General features: G+C 51.9%; 1 protein-coding gene across 2 annotated transcripts; it reads left to right on the top strand.

Moving 5' to 3' along the window:
* Positions 1–514: 514 nt before the first annotated feature.
* Positions 515–12705, top strand: PCARE (photoreceptor cilium actin regulator). 2 transcript variants are annotated; one of them, XM_004452340.2, is made up of 2 exons: positions 515–4537; positions 8269–12705. In XM_004452340.2, the coding sequence occupies exons 1-2, from the start codon at positions 843–845 to the stop codon at positions 8441–8443; spliced, it is 3870 nt and encodes a 1289-aa protein (XP_004452397.1). In that variant the 5' UTR covers positions 515–842; the 3' UTR covers positions 8444–12705. The 2 variants fall into 2 exon arrangements, with proteins under 2 accessions (XP_004452397.1, XP_058143781.1); XM_058287798.2 differs by having other exon boundaries at positions 523–4537; positions 8272–12705.
* Positions 12706–15473: the final 2768 nt, after the last annotated feature.

Here is a 15473-nt window from a genome sequence, read left to right on the forward strand (position 1 = left end):
TTTACTCTCTTCCCTTCTGAAGGGAGGGGGGGCAGAGTCCCTGCTGTGTAGCTCACTTCTCTAATGAAAGGGAAGAAATTTGCCTTGTTCATCTGTTGCCTTATTTAGAGAAGCTCTCTGTCGCTAGAGCTGTGGGGTTTCTGTGAGCCACACGATCACCAATAGGGCATTGCTTCAGTAACTGCCTGTTTGGGGGTGGGGGTGGGGATTTCTTGATTACTGCAGTTTGGAGGGCCCTCTGGCTGCTTTGCCCTTATTAAAGCTGCGAAGGTCACTTCTGCCCTGCCAGGGTCTGTAAGTGGCGAGCTTCCGCTTCTCTTCCACGGAGGGTCTCTCTTCCAGAGCCGTTTTGCAATTAGGCTTCACATGGCAGGCATCCGAACAGAATGAAAAGCACAAGCACGTGCGAAAATAATCCGCTTCCCAATATAGCAGCTGCTGAGAAGTTCTATATTAGAACACACCGAGTGCTGACGGGTGCGAGCGTGATTAGCCTAATAGGCTTAGAGCCCCACTTGCAACCACATCTGTCAGGACGAGCAAAACAGCCTCCATAATCCCCAAGACCAGGGACCTTTAGCGTTTCCCTACCCTTCGCTAGCAGCAAAGGACCCAAAACCGAGGAAGACAGGAGGCCGGCAGGCACCGCTACTTCTTCCCAGCGGGGCCAAGGAAGCAGAGGCAGCTTGGTCTCAAGTTCAGGACATGGCGCCATGGGCTTCCAAGGATTCCGGTCTGGAAACTGCCTGGATGGGTTAGTAAGACTCTTTTGTTTCTATTTCAAATAAGGGTCTCTGAAAACCGTTAAGGCCGTGGGTGGAAGATGACTGCCAGCTGAAACCATGGGGTGTACCCCTTCCCACAGTGACATCGTCAACAGTGTCACAAAGAGTGGCATTCGGTTCTTGAAAAGGCCCAAAGTGGTTCTTCCAGGGCATCAGGGGGCCAGTGGGAGATGCTCCCTCGCTTTGCTGGTTAAAAGCTCCACCCGCTGTGACTCTGGTGGAGACCTGCTCCAGGGACAGAGGCTGGCAGAGGAGCAGCCGAGTAGCAGGTGGAACCAAGCCATCACTGCAGGTCTCCATCAGCTCATGGGAGATGCCCCTTCAGGCAAAAGGAGAGAAATGGAAGGACGGATGCTGGAAACCGAAACCTCCCTGTCCCAGCTGACCAAACCACAAGGGCACATGGCTCAGGACGTTCTGTTTAAGACACAGAACTCCCATGGGTCAGAAGGAGCAGCCCCTTCTGGGGAAGAGAATGAGAAAAGTAATACCCAAGAGACCTCCAAAGGGGAAGAGAAGCCGAAATGCCACAGGTTGAGCCAGCAGGGCCATGTCTGCCAACCCGTCCTTCCTGCTCATGAGCCTGCAGGCAAGGTGGACTTTCCTGCGCCCCTGGTACAGGCCCACCTCCGCACGTACACCTACCTGCACTCCAGCCTCTCCAGGTACGAAGCGGTCCTGTGTGTCGTGCACCAGGCCACCCAGACGCAGGAGCTGCTGCAGCCTGTGGTCAGCTTCCTGCTGCTGTGCTTTGACGAGATCAACCAGCTTTTGGGGGACATCGCCACCGACGGAGAGGGACTCCTCCGGGAAGTTAGGGCAGACCTGGTGTGGCCGTTGAGGCAAGGAGAGCCCCAGGAGCAGCCGGATCTCCTGCAACAGCTCCTGTGGTACACGGTCGGCAAGCTACAGGCGCTCAGGGGTGCGGTGGCCTCGCTCTCCTGCAGCTTTCTGGAGGGTTCCTGCAGCTACCTCCACTCCGCTGCAAGCCACTTGGATAAAAAGCTGAAGATGAAGCAGAGCATGGATGAGTGCCTCCGAAGGGCCCTGGGGCAACTGGAGAGCTTGGCGAGCGGCCACAGTGACACTGAGGCACAGGACCTGCCTTTGTTCTCTGAAGACAGTGGCATCGGTGCCGACAATGAATCTGTGCGGTCTGTGGACCAGCTGGGCAAGCAAGCCAGCTGGGACTCCACAGCGGAGCCGGCAGAATGGAAGCTGAGGGTTTCACCCCATGGGGAGGCCTGGCCGTCAGGACACAGTGGGCAGCAAGGGCCATTCTGGCTGGGTTCGGACAGGCCCCAGGACTGCCTACTGTCAAGGCCCCCTGCAGAGGCTCAGCGAGCATCACGGGGGCAAGCAGGGAGTCTTAGCCCCTCCAACACTGGCACAGAGAATACCCTTCCCGGACCTTTGGGACCGTTCCAGAGCCCTGCGAGTGACTCCCGTGGGGGCGGGGCCACCGTGGCAGCAAGCCCTTCTGAAGGCTCCAGGCTGCTGAACGTGGCACCCCTCCATGAGCAAGAGGACAGCAGCCCGGAGGAGGAGGACGTTGGCAGCAGGGGCCTGTGCACACAGCAGAAAGAAGTGCCACTTCCAAGGCCCCGGTCTTCACCTGCTGGCCGGGAAAGCACATTTTGGCCACATTCCGGGCACCTTAGGAGTCCCCAGGCCCAGGAAATGATTCAGAGAATGAAGGAAGCCATCAGTGAAAGGATCAAATTTGTCCCTGGGCCCTGTGGGCACGAAGACTGGGCCGAGGAGGAGGAAAGGAGGACGACGGTCCCACCAGGACCGAGCGTGGTCAGCGAGAGCAGAAGGGCCCCTGTGAAGCAGAGGAGGTCCCTGTCGGAGGCTCGTCTCAAGAGCCCCGCGGGGGCCCCCATGCTCCAGGAGCTGCGGCGGGTCCAGGGAGACCTCAGCCAGAGGCTGGAGGTGCTTGGCCGCCCGGGTGCCCAACGGCCGGCGCCCGGCCAGGCGGGGGTCCCGAGGCCCAGGGCAGGATCCCTGTGGGCCGACAGCTGCAGGGCCGCCCCCAGCAACCCCCGCGGCAAGCTGAAGGCGGCCCTCACCCAGAACTTCAGCATTTTGCCGAGTCATGGCAAGAGCATTCTGCAGAAGTGCAGGCCCTTTCCCGAGGGTGCACAGCCTTGGCAGGGGAACGTGGAGAAGCTTCCAAATTCTCTCTCATCTGATGAGAAGGACAGTGAGGCTCTTGGGGCCAAGGCCTGGGGCGTCGGGGGTCATCCCACCAGGACATCAGTCAAGAAACTGATTGAAACTTTCAGTGCCCCTGAGAGTCTGAAGACACCGGGGGATGCCAAGGACTCAGGGGCAAGTTCCTGCCTCAGGAAGTGGGGGGTGCCCAGCACACCTCCCAGATTTCCCATCTACAGGGGGCTTGCCCCTTGGTATCCTAAGCCCCGCGTTTCTCCAGCAGCGGGCACAGACTCCAGGTCCTCAGCACCTAGTCTTCCTCCTCTGCTCCCTGCGGATGCTTCTGAGAGTGAGGACGTCACCTGTGCAATGGGGGAGGACCCAGAGCACCTGCCTCCTCCACCTCTGGAAGTCCTGATGGACAAGTCATTCACTTCTCTGGAGCCCGGAGAAAGCAGCCAGCCAGAAGGGAGGGGCTCTGAAGGCACCAGCCTGCCGGGGCTGGCCAGGGTGGGCCCCGCCGGGAGGACGTGGGCTTCCCCAAAGCTGAGAGCCTCTGTGAGGCCCCTCGACCTGCTGCCCAGCAAGGGCCCTGCCAGCACTCCCAGGCCCCACAGAACGGGGTCAACGAGTGGCAAGAGCAGCTGCAACCCCGGAAAGCTTGCCCTGGACCCGAGTCCCCCACCAGCGGTCGGCCACAATGTGGAGGTGGAGGGTGGGGCTCAGAGTGGGGCCCAAGCGGAGAAGGCCACAAGCCCCTGCACACTTCCCCGGGAGGCACTACCCTTGCAGCACCCCAGCCACACATCCGGGCATAACAGGACCTTGGAACCCAGCCTGGCCAGACCGGCACGAGGGCTGCACTCTCCTGAGACCCCGAGGCTGAGCCCAGAGAGCAGCCCCCCGGCGGCCAGGAAGGCCTCTCCCACGAGGGCACACTGGGTGCCCCGAATGGAGAAGGGGCACCCAAGCCTACCCTCTCACAGGCCAGCCCAGCCCGATCACCCTGCTGTGCACAGGTCTCCCAGCCCACCACTCAGCCCTGGAGCCCCAAGCCCCCTGGTGAGCCCCAGGGTGCTGATTCCACCAACGCCAAAGAGACAGACTTCCCCACAGCCCCAGCCCAAGCTGCCCAGCCCTCCCCTGGAAAGCCCACCTGCTCAGCACGGAGAGTCAAGTTCCCCTTCCTCAGGTCCCTCCCCTTCTCCCCCAGAGTCCCCTTCCCAGGGGCACAAGGAAAGGAGTGATTCTGAAGATGGTGGGGCAGATCCCGCCAAAGTGCCTGGGAATACGCATTCCATATTCTGCCCAGCCACCGCCTCTCTGTTTGAAGCCAGGACACTGTCCTCAACAGCCCACCCACTGACCGCACAGTCACTGCCATCAGGGGCTGGGGGCCCTCCTGGGACCCCTGAGGGAGGCTGGAGGAGCAGCTCTCGGCCACGACTGAAGGGCGATTCACAGAGGAGGCCGGTCCTGTGTGCCCTCCAACCTCAGCCTTTCGTCAGAGGGACAGCTCCTGACCGCCGGCCAGGCATCCAGCCCCGGCTACCCGGCCCCAGCACCGCTAGTGCAGCCCGACTCGGCCAGAGCAGGTAAGGGGGACCCCAGCCTCTGCCTCTCGGTCACTTAGGCTAGAGAAGAGCAGAGGGCCATCAGGGTTGCTGGCTTTTAGACTGAGCTCCAAGAAATGAGGCAGTTGGAATACAGGAATGGAGTTCCAGTCTCCCCAGTTTCAACCTCGAGCAGCTTGCTCTTACCTGCTACACATTTGGGTGCTTTAGAGAAAGTTTCCATTGCAAAGAGTTACTTCCGCATTAAAAATGAAGTTCAAAGCCATCCAGTCAATCCAGCCCAGCCCCACCCCCCATAGGTTACAGGCAGTTTCCCTGTCTGCAAAGGTGAAGTGAACTTGCCCTATGGTTGGCCCAGCAACCTGATTTCTATTGATTCTGGTTGACTGCAGTAGATGAGCATCTAGGATAGAGGCTCTCAAACTTTTTGGTCCCAGGACCTCTATAAACTCTTAAAAATTATTGAGAATTCAAAGGAGCTTTTGTTTTTGTGGGTTATGTCTATTAATTTTTACCATATTAGAATTTAAAATTGAGAAATGTTTAAAATATCTATTAATTGATCTTAAAAGAAAAAAAAACCCATTAACATAAGCAATATATTTGTATGAAAAAGTAACTATATTCTCCCAAACAAAATATTTTCATGGGAAGAGTGGCATTGCCTTCCACTCTTGCAAATCCCTTTATTGTCTGGCCTCATGGAAGATAGGTGGCTTCTCATTTCTGCTTCTGCAGGCAATCTGTGGTGATATCACACAGCACATAGACTCTGGAAAACTCCACTCTACACCCATGAGAGAATGAAAGTGGAAAGAGCAAATTAATTAGTGGCATTATTATAAAGTTCTGACCTCACAGACCCCGTGAAAGAATCTCAGGGATAACCAGTGGCCCCCAGACCAAGGCTTGAGGATGGCTGGTCCAGAAGGTCTGGAATGGAAGAGTGTGGCTTCCCCATCCCTCCCCCCCTCCCCCCCAAGGACCTGGCCTGATGTCTGCCTCCCCATTGAGAGGTTACAGAGCAGAACAAGAGCCTACAAGCACTGAGCCTCCGATGGCAGGCTTGACTGCCCCTTTCCTCACCAGGGAAAATGACTTACTTGTATGTCACTGGCCCTGCCAGGCAGATAGGCCTGGGCATGCGGCTGCATGGATGCAGGAGTCCAAGGTCAGCTGCTGCCCAAGCCTTTGGAAGAATGACTCATAAGCTCAATGTTGGCTTTTGGTTTTGTTTTGTTTACAGAACACATGAAAAAGTGTGCCTTTTCCAGAATTCTGGCTTGGGGAACAAAACCATAAATTTGAGGCATATTAGAAAGGAATTTTATCAATGTGTCTTGACATCAGATCAGACAAAACTCAACCAACGTGCTACCTTTGCATTGCCCTTGCGTAAATCAGAAGTTAATTTCTGCCACAGTGATACACGTTGCAGACTTCACATCCTGTCGAGGCATAAATGGTAATTTCTTACAAAATACTTGCCTGCCAATTTTACAGGAAGGTACCATCTCAGGAAAGTTGTGCGTTATTATAATTATATGACCTTGCAAGCCACTTGAAAGAAATGAAATATTGATAATTTTTGCAAGAATCTTAATGTAATGCTGCTCTTTTCTTAAATCTAAAATGAGCTTCCTATAGCACAGTAGCTTTAATCTAAGAACCTCTATAAACGTTAATGCATTATTCTTCATACCAGCCACTTATTCAGTTATTAGATTTCTAAAACGGTGCCCTTCAGGGGAAGAGCTTGAGAGAACAGGGACAATAAAATGGCATTAATTAAAAACACTAACATTTTAAAACAGCAGGAGCAATAAGAAAGTAACATAAAATTGTTCAAGAAGAAAATAATGCCCTTCTCTCAGGCTTCTCCTTGGAATACTGCAGCCTAAAAGGTTGTTTTATGTCCTGATCTCAATGCTGGGAGGGGAGGAGGGAGGCTTGTGGCTTTGAAAGAAAGAGGATGATGCCCGAACAGGAGCCTTCCCAAGGTCAGGCACTGAAGGTCACCTGATGACTGACTCCGGATCCTCTGCTCCCTGAGAGGCCCACCCTCTAAGCCAGTCCAAGGGGTGAGCATGGGATGGGAGAATGCCACTCGCCAGACCACCCAGGTGTGAAGTTGGCATCTGAGAGCAGCAGCACACTAGCAGCCAGGGAACCCCACCACTGGCCACTGTGCAGATGGCAGTCACTTTTCCTGCCAGCCTGCTTATAGGGAAACACCACCAGGGAAGTGAGCATTGTTTCCCAAGATCATGCAACAAGCCAGTGCCAGAGAGCCAGAAACTAGGAGGGGGCACACCCAGCCTTTTCCTTTCTTCTTCCTTTTTTTTTTTTTGTTTTTTTGGAGGTACTGGGGATTGAAACCGGGGACCTCATACATGCTCAACCACTGAGCTACACCTGCAGTGCTGCAGCCAGCCTTGACACCCTGCTAGTCAACCCAGTTGGGCATGAGCCCCCTTTTTAGAGAAAGGACAATGCTTATATTCCCGCCCCTCAACCCCAATCTTGGGGCCCTAGGGCTTACAAATCAGTCCTTTGGGGCTTACCCAGGCAGCTCTGTTACTGAGCTTCAGCTGTTATTTATGTGTTGAATCCCCTAGTTGAGATACGAGTCTCTGGGGTGCAGGACGTTTGTGCCTTCAAGGGCCCAGCCTGTCTCCCCTAGACGCACAGCTTACACACCTTTGCCTGGCCCAGACTGCAAACCTGTCCACTGTCTGGGGTCCCAGGGAAGCCTCGCCACACAAAGCTGAGCACACTGCTTAGTGAAGCTCATGAAGAGGCAGGAAGAGGCTGTCAAGTGCACAGAGAGGGACCCGAGGCAGCTGAGCCTGGGGCTCTGACCAAGACCCCCAAATCAGGTGCCCTCCCACAGTATGGTTGGGTGTTCCCAAGGGTCCTTTCCAGGTGTGATTTTCCATTCACTCTACAAAGTAGCACCAGAGTGACAGCCAAGTATTTGCTGAGCATTTGTTACGGGCTAGTTAGGGTGCTCAGAGCATCACCTGTTTCAACTGATAACGACACCCCTGAGTAGCCTATGAGATGGGTATGTTCAGATCTTCATGGACAAAAAAAAGGTCACATGATCGAACTCAGGCCGCCAGACTCTGACTCCCACCCTGTCACCACGAGGTCAGCCTGCCAGCACAGGACCAAGGCTGGCTCTTGGAGCTGGCCCACCCTGGGCTAGGCTAGCTGCATGCATGGGACCACCGTCCACCCTGCTTCCAAAAGTCTGTCCCAAAAGTCGTTTGTGGGTGAGCCTCCCACCCCGCCTTCAAAGCCTGCTAGGTGTTGTCACGTGGGGCTCAACGGCTGGGAAGCTTCTGTTCTAGCCACCTGGTGGGTCTGGGCTGTGCCAAGCAGTTGCCATTCAACCGTGTTCAGGAAAAGCGAGACAAGTGGGTGAAGCAGTTTCTGGGTTGTTGTTGTTTTAATTCAACTAAGCCCAGCCCTTTGTTAAACAAGAAGTGCTTTGAAAACAAAAGCAAAATAGAGGCCCTGCTCCCAGAGCTCCTGAGGGAGTCGCTTTGTTCAGAGCGGCAGGATGCCAGGCATCAGGGAAAAGAGCAGGACTCAACCTGTCAGCCCAAGCAAGCCTGGGCCCGGTTCCCACGGCCAGGCCGGCGCGGCCAGGCCAAAGCTGGTTCCCACAGCCAGGGTTAGGAGGGAGGGGGGCGGGGGGGGCAGCGGAGGGGGGCTTCACCAGCAACTGTCCCTTCTCTTGGCAGCAGCAGTGAGGGGAGCCCCAGAAAGGACACCGCGCCCTGGAGCAGCCCCTGGACGCCTGGCCTGAAGGGTGGCAGTGGGAGGGCCTTTCCCCCCGAACTCTGCGTGCGAGGCCGCGGGCTGCAGCGGGAGGCCAGCGCCGGCCAGGCCCAGCCCCGGCAGGAGGAGGGGACCTGACTGGCTGTGGGACAGCGTCCTGCTGCTGCCAGGCACCCCAGAAGGCAAGACAGCCAAGCGTCCAGGCCCCCTTCTCAGAGGATGGACCAGCCCAGCCCCTGCTGAGGCGTCCCGTCCCGGCAGGTCTTGGCAGGGGCGCTGCCCGGAGGGTCAGCTGAGACTGGCCTTTTAAACCATCATCGTCTTCAGTCCTAGTTCCTGGTTTGCCTTGGGGTTCAAAGGTTAGCCTGACACTCTGTAATCCTCCAAGTCAGGGGTTCTTCTCCTTTTGGGTTCCACGGACCCCTTCGCCGGTCAGGTGAAACCCACGGACCGCTTGCTAAGTCCAAGTGATATTGTGTATTATTTAATAAATACATCACACCCGCACACCAACACGTCCCCACAAGGATAGTGCTTTTTTTGAATTTCAATTCAAGCTCATTGACCTCTTGTTAAGAACCCCTGCTCCAAGTGCTGGCTATCGATGAACGTGGGGGGGGGCACCTATCTGTTGCCTGCTTGAGGGACCAGGTGCTTTACCTGTTGGCGTCATTCAATATTCTACTCGCAACAAGGAGTGAGGTAGATATCACTCTCCCGTTTTGTAGATCAGAAAACCAAGGCTGGGGCAGGCAGGTGTTTTGACCAACTTCACACATTTAGGAGAGCAGAGCAAAAATGCGACCAGGTGTGTCTGGTTTCAGATTACATACTTTTTCACTGTATTTCATTACCTATGACTACTTGATCACTCGCCTGTGAAGTATTCACAGTTGAACAATTGGGGGGAGGGAAGCTTTCTTCTTGTTGTTGTTATTTTTAAGAGATTAAGCGGCAGCATTGAAGCCCCCATCAATTAAGAGATTTGTTTAGAAAAGCTCTAGAGATAAGAAGGCTGAACTGGAATTAAGACACGCAGCCCCACCCACCTAGTCCTCCCCTCCTGCTTCCCAAGCTCTGCTCCAGCACCCTAAACTTCCAAGTTCCCAGCTCAGGACCCCTGCCCTGCCACCTCGCCACCTCAGGGTGCGCTGCCTACAAAACCACATGCTTCTCAGGACGCGTGGGCACAACCGAGCCTCCCGAACAAGGCGGCCCATTCTCTGCTCCCGTGGGCGCTCGAGCCCGGGAGGACAGCCTGGGGAGGGCCCAGGCACCAACGTGCCCATCTCCCCACTAAGCCCCTGCACCAGCTTCATTCTCAGAACTTCTGCTGAAGTTGGAATGAAAGTGAAGAACGTCCTTTGTGCCAAAGAACCTGCTTCTGCTTGAGCTAGCTATTGCGATTGTGGTGGATCTTGGCATTTTTCCATCGGAGGCTGTGGAGTGCTTTCTATTTAGAAAAGAATTTGCAGTAATTGGGTGATTCAGTGCTGCTGAGTGTGTTGTCAAAAGAATTCTCACCCACGGGGTGCAGCTAAGGGGCAGCTTCAAGATCTGCTGCAAAGCTGATTTTTTTTTTTAAGTTTGGGAAAATTATACATCTCAAATCCTTTCTTTTTTGAAACAGATGGTAGGCTCAGGATTATGTTAAACTTGGTTCTGAGACTACAGCTACCTCCCCAGGGACAGGCCATGACTCCAAGTAAAATGAACCCCACCTTGATTTGTCTACTTATTAAAATGGGGTCACGGGGCATGTCACTCACCCCAAAGAACAGCTGATCAGGCCACTAAGAGAGGCCCCAACCCCCTGCCCTATTGTGAAATGTCTGTGCGTCCCAGGCAAAGGCTCACATTTGCTCATGTTTCTGCACTTAACATTGAGCCAAGCTCAGGCAGTGGCAGGACCAGTTCTGGAGCCGAGCCACACCCAAGCCGGTCAGAGGCAGCGGTAAGGGCATGAGAGCAAGCCGTGCTGGGTCTCGATTGCGCATTCTCCCTGAAGAGTTAGGCGGGCAATGTGGGTCCAAGGCGGTGAGCCTCTGGCCACCCCAGCATCCAGCTGAGAAAGCTGGAGGCAAACCCTACGGAGAGACCCAGCTCACAAGTCAGTGGCTTCAGGGAGAAGCTGCCAGAAGGTGGACCACGCACCATACCAGGAATCCAGATGGTTGGAGGAAACAAGGCAGAGCCCCAGCTACAGGGAAACGGGACAAGGACACTTTTTGATGAATCCAGCATTCAACATGAGGGTACAGCCACAGGAATGAAAAAAGTCTAGTTATGGAACCAGGATAATAATCAGGAGCCAGCTCATCCATAAGAAGTGGGGGCTGAGTCACCAGTTCAGGCCTCCTCCCTTTAAGGACTTTACCCTCCAACTTTGGGGCAGAGCAGTGTGTAGGGGTGGCTGAGCTCACCCAGCTGTGGTGGTGAGAGCTGGAGGTGGGCAGCTGGGAGCCAGGCAGCTGGTCACCTGATGGAGGGGCCAGCATCAAAGCACATGTCCTGGAAGAGTCCGGAATGTGCCACTGCTACCCCCTGTAAGCATGTACAGCAGGAGGCTCCCTGGAATTAGATGTTGCTCCCTACTCCAAGCCAAGCTAGTAAGCAGCAGGAAACATTCACCCTGCCTACACTGCAGGAGGCAGGGGAGGAATACAACCGCTTTCAGGATCCCGGTCATCCAGTCAGTAAGCACTGTTCTGGAGGACTTTGCATTTATTGAGCACGTAAGCATCTACTGTGTACCAGGACAGCAATAGGCTCATGCCATCTGCCCCCATACAATGTAACGAAAGGCCCCAGCTGCCTCCACACCCAGCAGCAGGGACACTGAACTAGTGTAGCTGTTGTGTTGACCAGAGACCCAGAGCTATGAGGATTCCAAAGCAGCTTCCCCAGGAGCAGATGGGAGGAGTTGACAAGACCAAAGGGCCAGGAAGCAGTAAAAGTCAAAGGTGGACACTTGCTGGGCTGGCAGGGGCCTGGGTGGGTTAGATATGCTTTAGGAGCTATATACTAACTATTGGACTTAGCTCAAATTACTTGCGTACTAGACTTTGTACATAAGAAGTGAAATCTGGGAAGCAGTTGTGGCTCAACTGATAGAGCATCTGCCTGCCATATGGAGGGTCCAGGTTTCAATCTCCAGGGTCTCCTGACTCGTGTGGTGAGCTGGCCCATATGCAGGGCTGCTGCGCGCAAGGAGTGCCGTGCCACACAGGGGTGTCCCTGGCGTAGGGGAGTCCCACACTCAAGGAGTGCACCCCACAAGGAGAACCCCCCATGCAAAAAAAGCACAGCCTGTCTAGGAGTGGCACCACACACACAGAGAGCTGACAAAGCAAGATGGCCAAACAAAAAAAGTCACACAGTTTCCCGGTGCTGTGTGACAAGAACGCAAGCGGACACAGAAGAACACGCAGTGAATAGACACTGAGAGCAGACAATGGGGGTGGGGCAGGAAGGGGAGAGAAATAAATAAAATAAATCTTCTTTAAAAAAAAAAGAAAAGTGAAATCCTCCACAGCCAATGTTGTGGCATCAATTCAGTCTCACTCCTCGTGGACCTGTCTGCAAACCCACGTCCATACAAGCCCAATCCCACAGCTATGCTTGCCCACCCTTTCCATCTCCACCCAAGAACCTGGTCCCTGCTAGACCAAACCCACTTCCCTTACTCAAGGGAAAAGGAAAAGCAGTCTTTACGCCTTTTTAAAAAATTAATTAAGCCTCTAGATCCAAAATCCACCAAGGACCCCTGAGTCAGTACATTTTCATCACGGAGATAGAAACCAAGAAGGAATGTTGAGTATAAAGAAAGGAGGGTCCACCCCGGGAGAGCTATTTGCGATACTGCACATATTCTTCCTTGTGCCAGCTCCCTTCCGGGGTGGGGGGACACAGCCTTCCTCATCCACACTCATGAAGGCCCCAGAGCTGCAGGGAGATGCATGCTTAACCCCATCCTATATCCAGCACAGCAGGAATATAGCAATTGTGTTGCCCCAGGGAAAACACAATTTTCTGGTGCCGCCAAAAAAATTCACAGAGAAAAAAAGCAAATATAATATTCTGGCCGAACAGTGATAGCTTTCTGCAAATATAGATACAATTTTCAAGGTGAAATATAACATCCCTCTGTAGCCTGGGTCTGTGCCATTTTTTTAACTATATGGAACATCTATTTTCCTTCCTCACATCATATACTCAGTTCAGAACCTAAACCAGTCCATGTTGGTAGAACACACAGGGCAGAGAGACCAAAGAGATTTTTCTTTCGTCGTGAAGAGCTTATGTTTGACAAGATTTGCCTCATAAACCCTACGATGTGAATGAAAAAGGTTTTGAGAGGTATGTTCTTTTTCTAAAATAAACCAGTGTTTTGCACGTTATCAGGGAGCGTGTGCAGTGAATTATGAGCGTCGGCATGTTTGTCGATTGATCATCTGGTTGACGGCTTACAGGCTGCCAAGCACCCACTACATCTTCCAAAGGAAATCTTTTTCAAAGGTAATATATTTTTAAGTAGCCCCACATCAAAGAGTCTGTTGAGCTGCCATAAAGTCAATGTGTTCTGAGCCGATATTAACAGAATATGTTATACTGCCTACCTGAAGTTTAAATAAAGTTCCATCAATCCATCCAGACATTTTTATGAAAGGTAATTAAAGATGCATTGCACATGCAGAGGAGCAAACAGTTAATTCACTCGGCATTCTAATTCAGTTTTATGGAGAATTCTGACCCTTGCCAGCTTGATTATATCCACAGCCGTTGCTGGTTTGGGGGAGGCCCCTCATCAGAGCGCTGTAGAATTCTCCTCTTCTAGAAGCCCAGGTTCTCCATGCTGCTATTCCAGACATCCCTGTGTCCAGCACATGAGCGTAATACTTTGCAGCTGGAGTGAGGGTTAAGTGAATGCCCATAGATAATCCTGATGGGGTGAAACTGGAGGAAAGAAGAAGGGAGAACAATAAAGAAGGAGGAAGAAAAAGGAAAGCAGGATGGGGGAAATAGTATGGTCCCTCTTGGGAGCCAGGGTTCACCACACTCCTTCTGAAGCTTAGAAGGAGGACATGGGCACTTGAGCCCTGACTACCCCATTACCTGGCTCTGTGACCTGGCTTCTATGGACCTGTTCCTTCCTCTGGAAAACAGCAATAGTAATGCCAACCTACTTATCCTGCCCTCTGCAAGATATGGGCAAATCAGGTCATTTTAATACATGACGGAAGTAAAATAAACCTTCCTTTTGAACCACCTCGGAGTAGAGAACTCTGAATCTCTTGGCCATTTTTGTTGGCTCACCTCTGCCATCTCCACCTTTGAGATTCTGAATAAGAATAGAATTTGGTTCCATTTCAGTACCATTTTTCCTAGCTTTGATACTTGGAGAAAGTAAAAACAAAAAACAAAAACAAAAAAGACAAAAAATAAATAAAATAAAAAAAACAGCCGTCAAACCAAGCTAGAATTAACTTCCTTCTTTGAAGGTTTCCATGTCTTTTAAAGTAAAAAAGACTTTAAGACACTTTGCTTGCCATCACAACCACTTGTGTCAAATATACCCAATTGAAAAAAAAAACAAATTAAGCTCCTGAATGTTCCATCTACTCCTATGTGGAATCATGGGACTGTCTGTCAATCAGAGGGTGAGCAATTCCTTCCCAAGTGCCTCCCAAAGAGCAGCTTCTACACCAAGCCCTGGGATGGGACGAGAGTTTCTGATAATTATATCCTGTCCTTACAGGTAACATTCTATTTCTTCAAAATACAATTATCTACAGTTTTCCAGTAAATCTCTGAAAAAATTCAAGGAGCTACACAAAGTGAGTCTTTTTAAATACCCTTGACAAATGAAGCAAACGAAGCTGAGCGATGGTGGGTGTCTGGCGACAAGGACCCCTGGCCAGCTAGTGGCAGAATAGGTCTCCCAGTGCCTGCTTGCCTTTGTTCTAATACCTGGAAGCAGTCCTTAGGTTATTCCAGGGGCAGCTCTGGAAGGAGATTGCATAACCTGCTTTGGAAGAAATTCTCAGTTTCCCCCAACATTTACAAATAGGAAATTACTCTTCATTCTGGCCAAAGCCTGGCTGTAATTTTAGCCATCCCTCTTAACCTAGCTTGGATGCAAACAAAACAAAATGTCCAAGAAAATTTGTAAAATAACAATTCTCTCTACCTGTTCCTTAACCACCTACTTTCCCCACACATATAAAGCTTCCCCAGATAGTAAGAAACAAAGAAAAATAATTTCCCCAAATTCTTTGCTCTTCATTGCCATGAACCCTCAAAGTGGGCTCCCAGGTGAAAACCATCCAGCTGGAGCAGACCCAGCCTCCTTCTCACTTTAGTGCAGTTGCCCCAAAGCAGTACAAACCAGTGGATAAGACAGAAAGAAAATATAGACCCTCAGAAACAAATTGTCTTGATTAAAATTATTTATCTAGCTTTATTTTATTTTTTTCCCTTTGGCAGGGGACAGGATTGGCTGTGTTCACAAAACCTGGCGACTTTGAAAAGCTATTTGTTTACTTAATGGCTTCTGACACCAGAAGCAGAGGTGCTGGATCACTTTCTAGAAGCAAAAATTCTCAAGGAGAACCCAAGGTGATGCTAGTATCAGCTATCAATCCATGAACAGTTCATTATAAAGTGGTGATTAAAACCAAATAAAACCTTCAAGCATTATAGGTTCTTCTTTGTAATACCAGGAGACAGGATACAGCAAAGCCCCAACCCTGGAATAAACCAGTTAACGTTAAGGGCCAAACTTGAAGTCCTAATTGGTGTCTGACTCAGAACCACCCACCTTGAACAACCCACACATGCAGATGAGGCTGCCATTCCTGCCTGCCCACACGGGCTCCTGGCTCCCAGCTGGGAGCAGACAGGGCTGATTCTCCAACCTGACTGATTTTAGGAATCAATGGGTTGCTTGATTAATTTGCATATTCCCAGGTCCCTCCCTCCTGGGGAGGGATCTATAGCTATACTAGGAATCTGGGATGGTGGTGTTTGTTTGTTTGTTTGTTTTACAAGCACCTCCTCTCTCCCACCCCCAAGCAAATCTTCTCATCAACCAAGTTTAGGAAATGCTGGTTTAGGGATGCTCAATCCCAGGCATGAGCACACTTGGCAACCCAAGGAGGATGGTGAA

The sequence above is a fragment of the Dasypus novemcinctus genome, chromosome 25 (genome assembly GCF_030445035.2).
Source record: "Dasypus novemcinctus isolate mDasNov1 chromosome 25, mDasNov1.1.hap2, whole genome shotgun sequence".
Lineage (NCBI taxonomy): Eukaryota > Metazoa > Chordata > Mammalia > Cingulata > Dasypodidae > Dasypus > Dasypus novemcinctus.

Excerpts from the sequence above, each read along its gene's own strand:
- PCARE (XM_004452340.2), top strand. The coding sequence starts at position 843 with ATGGGGTGTACCCCTTCCCACAGTGACATCGTCAACAGTGTCACAAAG. Across the intron at positions 4,538-8,268 it reads GCCCGACTCGGCCAGAGCAG|CAGCAGTGAGGGGAGCCCCA; the intron begins GTAAGGGGGACC and ends TTCTCTTGGCAG.